The 14,184-nt window shown below is 42.9% G+C and overlaps 2 protein-coding genes across 3 annotated transcripts in view; one reads left to right on the forward strand and one right to left on the reverse strand.

The window, feature by feature from the left end:
- Positions 1-287: 287 nt before the first annotated feature.
- XPA (XPA, DNA damage recognition and repair factor) lies at positions 288-7,958 on the forward strand. Its single transcript, XM_033173666.1, has 7 exons — positions 288-358; positions 1,273-1,433; positions 2,557-2,667; positions 3,883-3,988; positions 5,941-6,106; positions 6,962-7,079; positions 7,772-7,958. The coding sequence occupies exons 2-7, from the start codon at positions 1,295-1,297 to the stop codon at positions 7,918-7,920; spliced, it is 789 nt and encodes a 262-aa protein (XP_033029557.1). The 5' UTR covers positions 288-358; positions 1,273-1,294; the 3' UTR covers positions 7,921-7,958.
- A 2,055-nt stretch (positions 7,959-10,013) lies between these two features.
- Positions 10,014-14,184, reverse strand: part of NCBP1 (nuclear cap binding protein subunit 1) — a 28,095-nt gene continuing 23,924 nt past the window's right edge. For both annotated transcript variants that reach the window (XM_033172866.1, XM_033172867.1), the window contains 4 exons: positions 13,759-13,873; positions 12,442-12,585; positions 11,679-11,792; positions 10,014-10,708 (listed from right to left, as the gene is read on the reverse strand). In XM_033172866.1, coding sequence (XP_033028757.1) covers positions 10,595-10,708; positions 11,679-11,792; positions 12,442-12,585; positions 13,759-13,873 — 487 coding nt within the window. In that variant the 3' untranslated portion in view covers positions 10,014-10,594. The remainder of the gene's footprint in view (positions 10,709-11,678; positions 11,793-12,441; positions 12,586-13,758; positions 13,874-14,184) is intronic.

The raw sequence follows: 14,184 nt of genomic DNA on the forward strand, positions 1-14,184 counted from the left end.
CGTTTATTGGAAGCGAAGCCCTTCTTCTGTTCAAGCGCAGCCACGGCCTGCTCTTGATTCATATGGCTCTCATTTCTGCCTCGATGTAGTACATTTTTTAAAAAACCACACGCGAAACAGGCCTCTGAGTAGGAACGAGGAAGTGTCGTCTCTATGAACGGCCGTCTCTATACTTTCGTACTTCTACATTCACGGAGATAGCCGAGCGCTTCTAAAGCGACGGCTTCCCTCCAGGAGCATGCGCACACGGCTTCAAGAAGCCAAGCCTGTGTGGGCAGGTAAGGTTCCTTTTTCCGGTCCTGTTGATGTCTTGAGCGTCTCTGACTTTTGCAGAAGGGCTGAAAGCGGCTGGCAGAAGGCAAGTCCGCCTTTCCCCTGTAGCTTGATTTGTATTGTTTGTTGGGTTTTGTTGTTGTTTATGCTGCTATTCATATTCTGCATCTTTAAAAAAAAATAAAAACCTCATGCCTTTATTGATATTAATATTTTGTACCTTTATTTCTTTTAACCTCTTATTACGTGGCAATTGCTCCATTTTGTGGACTTTTCTTTGTGTTCTATTTATTGTTTGTGACTACTTTTGTAATTAGGGACGCGGGTGGCGCTGTGGGTTAAACCACAGAGCCTAGGGCTTGCCAATCAGAAGGTCGGCGGTTCTTTCGGGGTGAGATCCTGTTGATCGGTCCCAGCTCCCGCCCACCTAGCACATCAAAGTGCAAGTAGATAAATAGGTCCCGCTCTGGCGGGAAGGTAAACGGCGTTTCCGTGCGCTGCTCTGGTTCGCCAGAAGCGGCTTAGTCATGCTGGCCACATGACCCGGAAGCTGTACGCCGGCTCCCTCGGCCAATAAAGCGAGATGAGCGCCGCAACCCCAGAGTCGTTCGCGACTGGACCTAATGGTCAGGGGTACCTTTATCTTTACCTTACTTTTGTAATTGCATAATTTTTTCCCGTGCCGTAAGCTGCTTTGAGCATGGCCTTAATTATACAAATAAAATGATGATCTGCCGGTTTGGTAAGCGCAGTCTAAGCATTTGCTTTCAGATCTGCTGCCTGTTGGAGAAAATGCTAGGAAAGGCCTCAAATAAATAAAATAAATTTAAGCAACTGCAGAAAGAGGAGGAAGGAAGTCAAATTATGAAATGTATAAATTTGAAAAGTATAAATTGAAAAATTAAAAAGAGAAGAAGGGAGGTGCTCATGGTGATTTCTGGCACTACTTTTTATAGAAAAATAGCACTGATCATTCTTACTACAATTTAACCTTTCTAGATTTCTGTTTCTGAATCCGGCCATGGAACCTCCTGCTCCTGAAGGGGAGAAACCCGCACTCTCTGCTGCGATGAGGGCAAAGATAGAGCGGAATCGCCAGCGGGCATTGATGCTGAGGCAAGCAAGGCTGGCTACTAGGCCCTACCCTCCTACCGGCGAAGGTTCGCTTGGCACTGCAATGTACTACATGGTGGACAGGTCCAGGTAGCTTGTGCAGGTTAGCCTTCAGCTGGTAAGAGAGGCATGTGGACAGGGAAGAGGGAAATCTTAGAATTTTAGAATGGGAAGGGGCCCCCAAAGCTCATCTAGTCAAACCCCCCCCCCAAGTGCAGGGTTGATGTTGTGGCCAAAGGGCAAATTCTCAAGCCTTTCGACGTTGGGCTTGCCTCTGAAGCTTCTGTAGTATGAGCCAGTTGTGCATATGGTTACCAAAAGTATACTGAAAAGTAAAAGGCACATTATGATGGGAAATTGTGGGTTTCCTTTGTGGCTGTGTGATGCTGAAGTTTGTGAGTCCTTGAAGGAGGCTAATAAAACATGTTCCTTAGAATGTTCCTTAAAAACATTCAGGCAGGAAGGGAAAGCCTTCAATCTGTAATGCTACAAAGCAGAAATCTTAGGTTGTTGCCACCAGCTTTGGAGTTATGATCCAGGGATAGAAAATACCTGGGGTGAGCCTTGATGTCAACAACCCAAATCCACTTAAAAGGAGACATTTCAGAGACCTCAGGCCCATCTTCCTCGTTAGTTCTTCTTGCAATCTGATCCTCCACCCTCTTAAAAGTGAACGGGGATCTCTAAACGTATAGAGAGCCAGTGTGGTATAGTGGTTAGTGTCAGACTAGGATCTAGGATAGGGCTTTGGACTACAATTCCCATCATCCCTGATCACTGGCCCTGCTAGCTATGGATGATGTGAGTTGTAGTCCCAGTTGGAGACCCAAGTTTGGGAAATCCTGATCTAGGAGACCAGGATTCAAATCCCCAAATGGCCTTGAAGCTTGGCATTGGGTCAGTGACCAACCCTCAGCCTGACCCACCTCACAGGGTTGTTGTCAGGATAATATGGAGAGAGGGAGAACCAAGTATGCCACCTTGGATGAAATATAGGATATAATAGGATATTAAAGCAATGCAATAATAATTTATTGGATTTCAATAGATGCTCCTTTTTTTGGATTGTGGGCTGCTTCTTAGCATTTGAGCAAGGTTAGAAATGGCTGTCTCATTACATTAGTGTCAGGTACTGATTGCAAAGTTTATTTTTGTTGTTTGTCTTTGCAGGCAGTTCCAAAGTGAAAGCACCTCCAAAGATAATAGATACCGGGGGAGGATTCTTTCTTGAAGAGGAGGAGGAAGAGGAACACACAGCGGAGAAAGTTGTGCATCTCCCTGGTAAATATGGCAGTGAGGTTTAAAAGGCTGCTGTTGGTAATGCTTAGTTAGTGGGAGGTGCCATGGTAGGGAAAAATGGGAACTGAGCCAAAAGAGAAAGTCCTTGCTTGCAGAGACGTAAAAATATATGTCTGAAAGACTGGTACAAGCACACATTGCTATGTGTTCTTCTAGAAGAGCTGATGAACATTATTGTGCATCGGTTCATAATTATCTAAACAGTCTGGTCTCGCAGGGCTGGGAAGGTAAAGGTAAAGGGACCCCTGACCATTAGGTCCAGTCACGGACGACTCTGGGGTTGTGGCGCTCATCTCGCGTTACTGGCCAAGGGGGCCGGCGTACAGCTTCCGGGTCATATGGCCAGCATGACTAAGCCGCTTCTGGCAAACCAGAGCAGCGTGTCAAAATGCCGTTTACCTTCCTGCCGGAGCGGTACCTATTTATCTACTTGCACTTCAACGTGCTTTCGAACTGCTAGGTGGGCAGGAGCTGGGACCAACAATGGGAGCTCACTCCATCGCGGGGATTCGAACCGCCGACCTTCCGATCGGCAAGCCCTAGGTTCTGTGGTTTTTAGACCACAGAGAGAATGTTAAAAGGGATATGAATGACCTTTCATTAATCTAAAAGGCTGCATGCATAAATACCATATTTAGGTGCAGGACAGAGAGTCAGAAGTCCGTCCTTCCTTCCTTCCTTCCTTCCTTCCTTCCTTCCTTCCTTCCTTCCTTCCTTCCTTCCTTCCTTCCTTCCTCCCTCCCTCCCTCCCTCCCTCCCTCCCTCCCTCCCTCCCAGTTTTCCTTTTTCTTTTCTCCTTTCTGCCTTTGTTCTTTTTTAGACTAAGTAGCTGTTTTGTATCAGTACATTATAAAAAGATACAGTTACAGGTGGGTAGCCGTGTTGGTCTGCCATAGTCAAAACAAAATCGAAAATTCTTTCTAGTAGCACCTTAGAGACCAACTGAGTTTGTTCCTGGTATGAGCTGTGTGCATGCACACGAAAGCTCATACCAGGAACAAACTCAGTTGGTCTCTAAGGTGCTACTAGAAAGAATTTTCGATTTTGTTATAAAAAGATACTTTGTAATGGGTATTTTTGTATATCTCTGAATAAATATCAATCAATAAATTGAAAATTGAAAAAATATTTTTGCTATCCTATATTGAATGCACTTTAACAGCTTAAGCCCTGTTGTTTTTTTCTTTTTTTAAATAGGGCCTGTGTTAGAATTTGATTACATTATTTGTGAAGAATGTGGTAAAGAATTTATGGATTCCTACCTCATGAACCACTTTGATCTAGCAACATGTGATAATTGCAGGTATATAGTAAATAAACGGGGAAATAATGGCTTGTATGCAATGCTGTGGCCAGCAGGATTCTACTGACCTTTAGCACCCTAAACGGCTTTAGCCCCGTGTACCTGAAGAAGCATCTCCACCCCCATCATTCAGCCCAGACACTGAGATCCAGCACAAGGCCTTCTGCTGGTTCCCTCAATGTGAGAAGTGAAGCTACAGGGAACCAGGCAGAGGGCCTTCTTGGTAGTGGCACCTGCCCTGTGGAACACCCTCCCATCAAATGTCAAGGAGATAAGTTACTATACAACCTTTAGAAGACATCTGAAGGCAGCCTTCTAATGGAAAGTTTCTAATGTCTGATGTTTCACTGTGTTGTTTTGTATTCTGTTGTAAGCTACCCAGAGTGGCTGGGGCAGGGTGCAAGTAATTGAATTATTATTATTACTGGCAAAGTGGCACTCACCTTTTCTCTCATTCTCCCCACAAATCTGCTCTAGAGCAGGTTTTCCCAAACTTGAGTCTCCGGCTGTCTTTGGACTACAGTTCCCATCATCCCTAGCTAGCAGGGCCAGTGGTCAAGGATGATGGGAAGCGCAGTCCCCAAAAAGCTGGAGACCAAAGTTGGATCCTCCAACTCTCGGAAGCCGATTTGGAGAGTGCAGAGAACAGCTAGAGGGGACAGAAAACGGAAACTCCATTGCGCACATGGAAATATTTTGTGCCAGCAGAGTCACAGCTTGGGCTGTGGCTCAATGCCCTCAATATTTAATATTTTTTTGTGTGTAGTTTTGTGTTGTAAAAATTATTCTTGTCTCAATATAAATGTTCTTTGATAAACTCCATTTCAGCAAATTATGATGAAGCTTGTTAAAGGTCGTATGTTTCAGCTGAGCAAAAAGGCACCTGAATTTTCACGCTAACATGAGCTGCCTGTTGTAGAGGCGTGTACAGGATAGCCCTGTTAAGCACATGCTCAAGTCTTGCGTGGAATGAAATGGTATTTAAATATAGCCCAATAATATGTATGTTTACTTGGAAGGAACACACACTATGCCCAGTGCAGACCATAATAATAATAATAATAATAATAATAATAATATCTGAAGAAGTGTGCATGCACACGAAAGCTCATACCAAGAACAAACTCAGTTGGTCTCTAAGGTGCTACTGGAAAGAATTTTCTATTTTGTTTCAATAATAATAATAATAATACAGTGGTACCTTGGGGTTTATGAACTTAATCCGTTCTGGAAGTCCGTTCTTAAACCAAGGTGTGTTTTCCCATAGCAGTGGGGGACTCAATTTACAAATGGAACACACTCAACAGAAAGTGAAACATGTTCTTATTCCAAAGCAAAGTTCACAAACCAAAACACCTACTTCCAGGTTTGCGGCGTTCTTAATCCAAGTTGTTCATAAACTAAGCTGTTCTTAAACCAAGGTACAACAACAACAACAACAACAACAATACTTATATCCCACCCATACCCCGCCCATACCCTAATAAGTGGGATTAGGATTGTGTCCAAAATTGCTGAATTTTGCCTGGATCATTGCTGCTTCTGTGCAGTTACTGAGCAACTAGAACAGGAAATTCTTTTTAACCATGAGATGCAATTCATGGCTGGCTTAAGTTTCATGGGCTGCAGTTCTAGGCACACTTATGACACATTAAAATAGTAGGATGTACTTGTCTATGCATAGGACCGAAGGGAGAGGGCCATGGCTCAGTAAGAGAGACACTCTTTGCTCTCAGAAGGTCTCGGGTTCCTGGCAGACCATCTCCTGGCAGAGCAGGGGAACTGAACCGCTTCTAGTCACTGTAAACAATACAGATCTCATGGACCAGGGGACTAACTCTCTGTAACGCACCTTCCCATGTCAGATTGATGAGGGACTACTTTACAGCTCAGAAAATAGCAGCTCATACATAACAACGGTCTTAGTTTCACTGAATGGGACCTTGTTTCAGAGATGTTGAAGAAAAGCACAAACTCATAACAAGGAGTGAAGCCAAGCAAGAGTATCTTCTGAAAGACTGCGATTTAGACAAGAGAGAACCGGTGCTAAGATTTATTCTGAAGAAAAACCCTCATAATCCGCGATGGGGTGACATGAAACTTTACTTAAAGCTACAGGTACTGAGCTTTTGTTCAATACTGTGTGATCCCTTTATTTTTTTAAAAAAGTTTTTATTTGCAGTAGTGAAGACAAAATGCATGGTGTGACCCTCCAGAAAAATTAATTGGGTACCTGGCGGTGAGGGAGCAGTGGTGGTTTCACCCACGAGACACCGCCAGGTGAGGTTGCCCTCGCGCTCTGGTCCTCAATCTGAGGGAAGAACAAGCTGCGAGGCGCTGGAGCCAATGCAGCTCATTTTCCCCTCAGCGCCCGGGCACTGGTGGCAGAGGGAGTCCCTCTGCCGCTGGTGCTCCATGTAGAGGAACAAAATGCTCCAAACCCTGTGAGGCGCTGGGGTGAAATTGCCAATGCTCCTGCCAAGGAGCTGAGGCGGTTTCACCCCAGCGCCTCGTGGGACTGGGCCCAACACAGCTTGTTCCTCACTTCACTTTTCAACATCACAATGTTTGGCTGGTGATACATCACGATGTTGAAAAGCTGCTATCGCGAAGCCCTATTCTGAATACTGTTATGTATATTCCTCAGCATCCCCCCCTTTACATGCAGGAATCGCTTCTACATGTTAATTCAGAAGGGCAGTATGCCTTTGTTGGATACAGATTATGTATCTAGTTTATTAAATGTCACATTACTTCTGTACCAACATGAATAAAACTAATGAGGTGGGTATCTGCATAGTTTTGTGTCTCATTTTTGTAGTGTGGAGGGAACCAGAGGAATTCCCTTGGAACAGATCCATGCAGGCTTCAGGCCTACACAGATTAAGCCTCTCGGTGTAGACCAGAGTGCGTTGCAACAGAGATCCAACTCCGAGACCGGTTTTTTGTTTGTTCGAATGTCTTACTCTTCAGGTGATCAAGCGCTCTCTTGAAATCTGGGGTAGCGAAGAAGCGTTAGAAGAAGCGAAGGAAAGCAGACAAGACAACAGAGAGAAGATGAAACAAAAAAAGTTTGATAAGAAAGTTAAAGGTGAGTGTGAACTGAGCGTTCTCTTGAACACCACACCCCACAAACCTACCAGTAAAATAACAGGTGTCTTCATTGTCTAGCACACTGAACAGCTTAATGGGCACTTGTACAATGCGGGTGGCGCTGTGGTCTAATCCACTGAGCCTCTTGGGCTTGCTGATCAGATCGGCAGTTCGAATCCCCGCAACTGAGTGAGCTCCCATTGCTCTGTCCCAGCTCCTGCCAACCTAGAAGTTTGAAAGCACACCCAGTGCAAGTAGATAAATAGGTACCGCTGTGGCGGAAAGGTAAACGGCGTTTCCGTGCGCTCTGGTTTCTATCATGGTGACCCGTTGCGCCAGAAGCGGTTTAGCCATGCTGGCCACATGACACAGAAAGCTGTCTGTGGACAAATGCCGGCTCCCTCGGCCTGAAAGCGAGATGAGCGCCTTTACCTATGGGGGTGGGGGAGTTAGTCCCATCTATGGGATAGTTTCTCTGTATTTTGGTCCTCTGAAATTTCAGTTTGGTATAGTTGTTTTGGAACTTGCAATGTTGGGAAGACTTCTGCACTTTTTCTGCTCCTACAAATCCTGGATTACAATATACAAATCAGGGATCATGGTTGAAAGCAGGAGCCCATCTCCAGGACACAAAACTTGAGGGCTTCTGGTCTGCCTTGAGTAATTTTCTTCATCTTCATTTTGTATTAGAACTGCGCCGAGCTGTGAGGAGTAGCGTATGGAAAAAAGATACAAGTGTTCATCAACATGACTACGGAGCTGAAGAAATGATAGACGAAGACCTATACAAGAAAACCTGCACGACGTGTGGTCATGAATTAACATATGAAAAAATGTAGTATGTTCTTAGTGTTAACATTAAAATGTACCTTTTGTATTTTTTTTTTTATCCAATGAACTAAGTGCTCAGCGACTTTTTTTACACACAGTCCTCCTCACCCACAATTGAAATGCAATGTTAAAAATCTGATTTCATGGGAGAACTGTGCAGCCTGCTGAATCGTGCAAGTATTGAATTGTATTGTGTATGACTGATAAAATAAAATAAAATAAAATAAAATAAATGAAAACAATGGTATTCTCATCCCTGCTTTATCTTCCATTGCACCACATTATCATCAGTAATTCCTGCTGGATATTCTAATCATGTGATAACAAAGTGTTAATATTTCCATTGGGTGTACATCCCAATAGCATTTAAGTTTACTAGGGCTTGGTAATGCTCTACAACAGTGTTTTTCAACCTTTTTTGGGCAAAGGCACACTTGTTTCATGAAAAAAATCACGAGGCACACCACCATTAGAAAATGTTAAAAAATTTAACTCTGTGCCTATATTGACTATATATGAAGTAATTCTCTTGAATAGGAATCAAATAAACAGATTTTTCCCACGGCACACCAGGCAACATCTCGCGGCACACTAGTGTGCCACGGAACAGTGGTTGAAAAACACTGCTCTACAAAACTTGGAAGTACAGGAAATGCCCCCCCTTAAATTACACACGTGTGTTATTTCTAGTTTTGCTGGATAGAGAAAAAGCCAGTGTGCCCCTTCCCTTAACCACTTGAGATCTTATTTAGCCAGCAGTCCTTAGCACACTAAGTACATGTAACTTTCGTTAGTTAAAATGAAAGTTGAGAAGCAGCAGCTCGAGTCCCAATCCAGTGGCATCTCACACATGTACACAAAGCAGTGGTTTTATGTCCACCACAGCAAGGGCTTTTAAGCCAAGACAATCTCAGGCTTTTCAGTAAGAAACAACTTAAATGGTGAAGGCATTCAGTAACGAGGTGTGCAGAGAAACCAGATGCGAATTAAGTGCTTGGGGAAATTAATCGGAGAGAAATGGTTCTGTGCAACGAGGAAAGGTAGGAACACCTAGCAACACTTGGACTGCAAATACTGATGTACACACCTGTGAGAATGCCTCAGGAGGCAAACCTCAGAGACAAGTTACATAATTTTGTTAGATCACAAATTCATTTTGAATCCTTTAAGATACCATCCGGATCCGGAAATCTTGTCAGTTTTTCAGTGCAGCCTAATACTTTGTTTCTTGTCTTAATTTGTCTGACTCCATTCCTGAGTTAGTCAAAGATTAGGGAAAAGCTAATTTAGATCCGTAATTTACAACTGCTAAAATACCCTTTTCCAATATGAGACGGTAGCCTGTCCTGTCTTTACCATCACTCCCAAGTTTTGCCTATCCTTTATAGTTGTTCATGGCAAAGATGATATAGGTGAGAAATACAACAGTATCACTGAATTGCAGAACGTGAGGTCATTACACCAAACCACCAAGTCTTCTTCACACAGTCCTTGGGTAGAGAAACAGGTTCATGGCATGTGGGAATACAGTTAAGCCCTGTGATGGATCTGGATAGGTTGTTGCTACCAGAGCTAAGAGGGATGTGACCAAGGTGTCTTGCGAAGCCATTTCTAACTCCGCACTTCATCCTGCCCAAATTCCTGAACAAGTATGAGCATTTAGGACGATGCACAACAGAGGCCTGGATCATACCTGTCTGATTTGCTTTATATATATATATATATATATTTAACAGCTGACCAGGCTGCTTTCTTCTTAACAAAGTGAGATGGTCTGGAGACCAGGTTCTTCCCAGTCCAGCTCACAGTCAATTTGCTTTTTTCAGAAAGTTACCCTATAATGATGGCTGGAGCAGAACACATTCTGGAGCTTGGGCTGCCAACTTCTGATAAGTAGGTGAATGCCACACTTTCCACTGTTAAGAAGTCATAGGAGTCTTAGGCAAGTAACTGTCACTCAACCCCCACCCCGCACTGCATCAAGAACATATGTGAAACACTAAGAAATTGTTATGTATTGTAGTTATTTCTTACGGGATGTTTGTGACCCAAATATACGTTCACCAATTCGTTGCGATTCAAAATAAGTACAATAGGCAGATTTAAAAAACATATTCTGATTGTATTTCAACCATGTTTCATACAACCATGAAAATTAATTTTAATAACAAACATATACTCTAGGCTACTTTGGAGGCTTGACCTGTTTAGCATTTCACATATCCTATGCTCCTGTCCCTCGGAGAGTTTAATGTTACTAATTGGGAAGCTGCTCTTCAGATTCACAAGTCTTGATGCTTGCTTCACATTATTATAATGAGGGAATTCATTATTATGTAAGGGCCAAACAAAGGTAACCAATCCTATTTATTCCCTATTTTTATTTTTATACAAACAACAGACGGGGACAAAACAAATGCCACGATGAAGCCAGCATTCAAACCATTTCAAAATTAGAAATCCACACATTATTCCATCCCAGTCACCTAGCAGTCGTAAAACAGAGTTAGGCCTCCACTGCTAAAAGAGTTGCCCTGTTTGAGTGCCGTGTAGCTTATCTACAACAGCACGGCAAGCTTACTTTCCAATTAAAAGCTTCTTTCCTTCTCTTCCCTCATCAATTTCCCCATTTTTGTTTTAAAAAGGTGAAGTCAATTAAGTCCTGTACAAAAACGAAGTCTCTCAGGCCTGCAATGCACAGAACTGCTGAAATACAGCCAATATATGATGATCCAATTCTGCTGTGAAGAGCAGGTTCTCCAATGTCACCATGTACTGATGGATGATCTGGTGATGCTGCGGACAGAAAAGAGCCGTCTCAAGTTACTCATTACTGGTCTTGACATAGTTATAGGTAGGTAGCTGTGTTGGTCTGCCATAGTCGAAACAAAATAAAAAAATTCCTTCTGAAGAAATGTGCATGCACACGAAAGCTCATACCAATAACAAACTTAGTTGGTTTCTAAGGTACTACTGGAAGGAATTTTTATTTTATTTTGTTTGGTCTTGACATGACATAGTGAGAGAAAGAACAGTCTCCCCGCATTCACTCGGCAGCTGAGGAACACCAGAAACTTAAGATGTTTATGAATGGACAAAATACACTGAGAATGTCATCTGCAATTCTGGTCATTCCACTTAAAAAAAAAAACAACAGAACCTGAGAAGAGCAGCCAGAGACAGGGAGAAGAATAATATAAAAAATGGTTGAAGGGCTGGACAGCTTTAATCATGGGTAGGCAAACTAAGGCCTGGGGGCCCGGATCTGGAAATCAGCGTGTTTTACATGAGTAGAATGTGCCCTTTTATTTAAAATGCATCTCTGGGTTATTTGTGGGGCATAGGAATTTGTTCATTTTTTCCTTCTTCAAAATATAATCTGGCCCCCCACAAGGTCTGTGGGACAGTGGACCGGCCACCTGCTGAAAAAGTTTGCTGACCCCTGGTCTTAATCATAAATGACAGTGACAGGAACAATCAGTCGGTTTAAGACAAGCAAGATGTGCTTCTGTATAGAACGAGTAAGTGAAATGCAATTCTCTGCCTCAGGTTTATGTTGGCCTCTAGTATAAATGATTTTGAAAAAGCCCATTTATATGGACTATTAGCCAAAAATACTTCCTCCTGAACATTAACCTCAAGCAAAGTACTTGCGATTGCAGAATTATCAGTGGGTCAATTTGCGTCAAACCCATTTCTGTGTGACCACATTGCTATGCAATTTCTAGTTACTACATACATGACTTTGGAAAGGAATGAGACCTACTTGTAAGAAGATCTGCTGCAGCCTCTCTATACAGTTCTTGTACCAAGGTGTAATCACATCAATGCCTCCTGTTTCACATCGCACTAAGTGCTCCGTAAGGATCATAATGAAGCGCTGGAAAGGGCAATATTAGCAACATCTTTCAAATACAGGGAAGTCAACGTCCGCAGACAAGACAAGAGAATGAGGACATGTGAGAAATAGTATTTCTGAATTAAAGAATGAAAATTTCATGACGGAACAGTACCATTTAGCACAGAAGTCATTGCTAATTTCCAGAGATCTTTTCCCGGGTTCAACGAGCGTTAGAATAGGCCAGCACAATAGTTTCACTTCTTGAAGCTGGTTGTGCAACAGTATCAAGGCTACAGAAATCTGTTGCGTAACCACAGCCATGAGACCGTGCTACCTTCCCAGTGCTTCTCCAGCACAAGCCATTCTGCTGGTACAACTAGCAGTACAGTTCAGTGACTTTAACTTAGCACTGCAATGAATTCCTCCCCAAGTTCCCAAATACTTGGAATTGCTTCCTCTACTTGAAACTTTTCATTTCATTCATTTGATTCCATTTATGAATTGCTTCCCATAAAATATCTCAAGCAGTTTCACAGCAAAAACACCCACAGTAAAAACTGGTTAACTTAAGGGTTAAAATACACGTTATAAAGTTTTGCAAAGCTGAGGTTCATAGCTTCCCTAATACTCGACAGCCCATCTTCTATTAACTCGTTTTCTAAAAGCCAATGAGTATTTCTGCGTTTACCTGGAATATTACAAGGAAGAGGTTTTTTTGTTCACTTTGAGCCGATTCAACTTTTTCTTGCAGGCGTTCTATCTGCTCTTCGAGGGGTCCATCCTCCCTGTCACTACTTCGATCGTCGTCGTCATCATCATCATCACTGTCTCGCTGGGGAGGAATAGTTAACATTTAACAGGGGTGTCATAAGTGCTCCGAGACCAAAAGGTTAGTTGTGGCACATTCTGTTTCGTTCCCTTTTTTAGTTTATAGAGACTTGTCCCACCAAAGTGCTGAAAGCTTCTCTCTTCCAGCTTGGAGTGAGCTACAGTCATGATTTTAGCATGCATCCATAGCATTTACTAAAAGAATAAATGCAACATGTAAGATATAGAAAAATAAAAAGGCATGTGTTGCCTAAAGCCATGAAATATTGTTCTACAGTAAAGATAAGCTGACTCAGCCCAGCAAATCGCTTGGGATTCCCATAAGAAGCTGCTCTGGGGTTCTCAGAGAAAGAAAGGGGGTTGTCACAGTGGTACACAATAAAATGAGAAACTCAGTCACTGCAAGCATTTCTGATCTCTGCATGTCCTATTAGATTCCTAGCATAATTTAAGCCAGTATTCACTGCACGCTTTCTATCAGTACAAGGAAGTTTGGCTGGGCCACAGAACACCCTCTCCCCTTGAGCCCCCTAACTATGTTCTGGGGTTTCCCCCAGCCCCATGGAGCAGATCTGGGAGAATGCACAGGGTTTGCCAGAGGTGTGTGTATTGTGCAAAAATAAATATTGCACTGATGGAATGAGTGGTTTGGCTACTGCCCAATGTTGCAGCTGCAGAGGTGGCCAATGTCACCAGGAACAGGGTGTGCAAGGCAGGAGGGTCTGAGTCTTAACAAAAACAAAAGCTTGCATTGGCATCAATGGGAATTTTTTATGTAAGCCTCATAGCTTAAGACTAGGGTGCAGCAATTTTAGACAGGATCACTGCTAGGAAGGAAAGGGGTAAACGTCTCATCCTTGTATGTGTACCTGATGACAATCAGTCAATTGTGCCTGTAACAGTGTAATTTGGTCCTTTGGTCTGCCAGACATAACACCCATAATCAACATATTACCTCAAGATGTGGTGATTGCTATTTGCTTGATGGCTTTTTTAAAAAGGAATGAGCACATCCATGGAAGATAGGTCTATCAATGGCTATTTGCCAGGCTATCCCCCATTTTTCAGAGGCAATATATCAGATGATGGAGACAAACACAGGATGACGTTTACAGAAGCCTCTGGCTGGCTGCTGTTGAAAACAGAGTATTGGGAATTTTATGAAATGGTTACCTACACGTTTGTGCTGTTTGGCTAATCTCGCTTTGGCCTCCTCTAGCTCCTTTTGGATCATCACCACATGCTTGTTCATTTTACGGATTGTTGAGTGTAAGATTTCCCAGATATAAAACCTAGCAGAGAAAGAAACAGACGCTCTAGTTCATACAATATATTTTGGCTCGTTTCAGTCATAATGCTAATGTACACATCGCATATGCTCTCTTGTAACGCTGGCTATTAACTGCAAGATACAGGAGGCTGTGGATTAGGAATAAAAAACCTGTACCATCACTGGATCTTCCCTACAATTCATTTTAAGGGGCACTTCATAAATGATGTCTTAGACGTACAGTCAAACCTTGGTTGGCGAACACAATCCATTCCGGAAGCCCGTTTGGCTTCCGAAATTTTCAACAACCAAGGTGCAGCTTCCGATTGTTTG

The sequence above is a fragment of the Lacerta agilis genome, chromosome 16 (genome assembly GCF_009819535.1).
Source record: "Lacerta agilis isolate rLacAgi1 chromosome 16, rLacAgi1.pri, whole genome shotgun sequence".
NCBI classification, from domain to species: Eukaryota; Metazoa; Chordata; class Lepidosauria; order Squamata; family Lacertidae; genus Lacerta; species Lacerta agilis.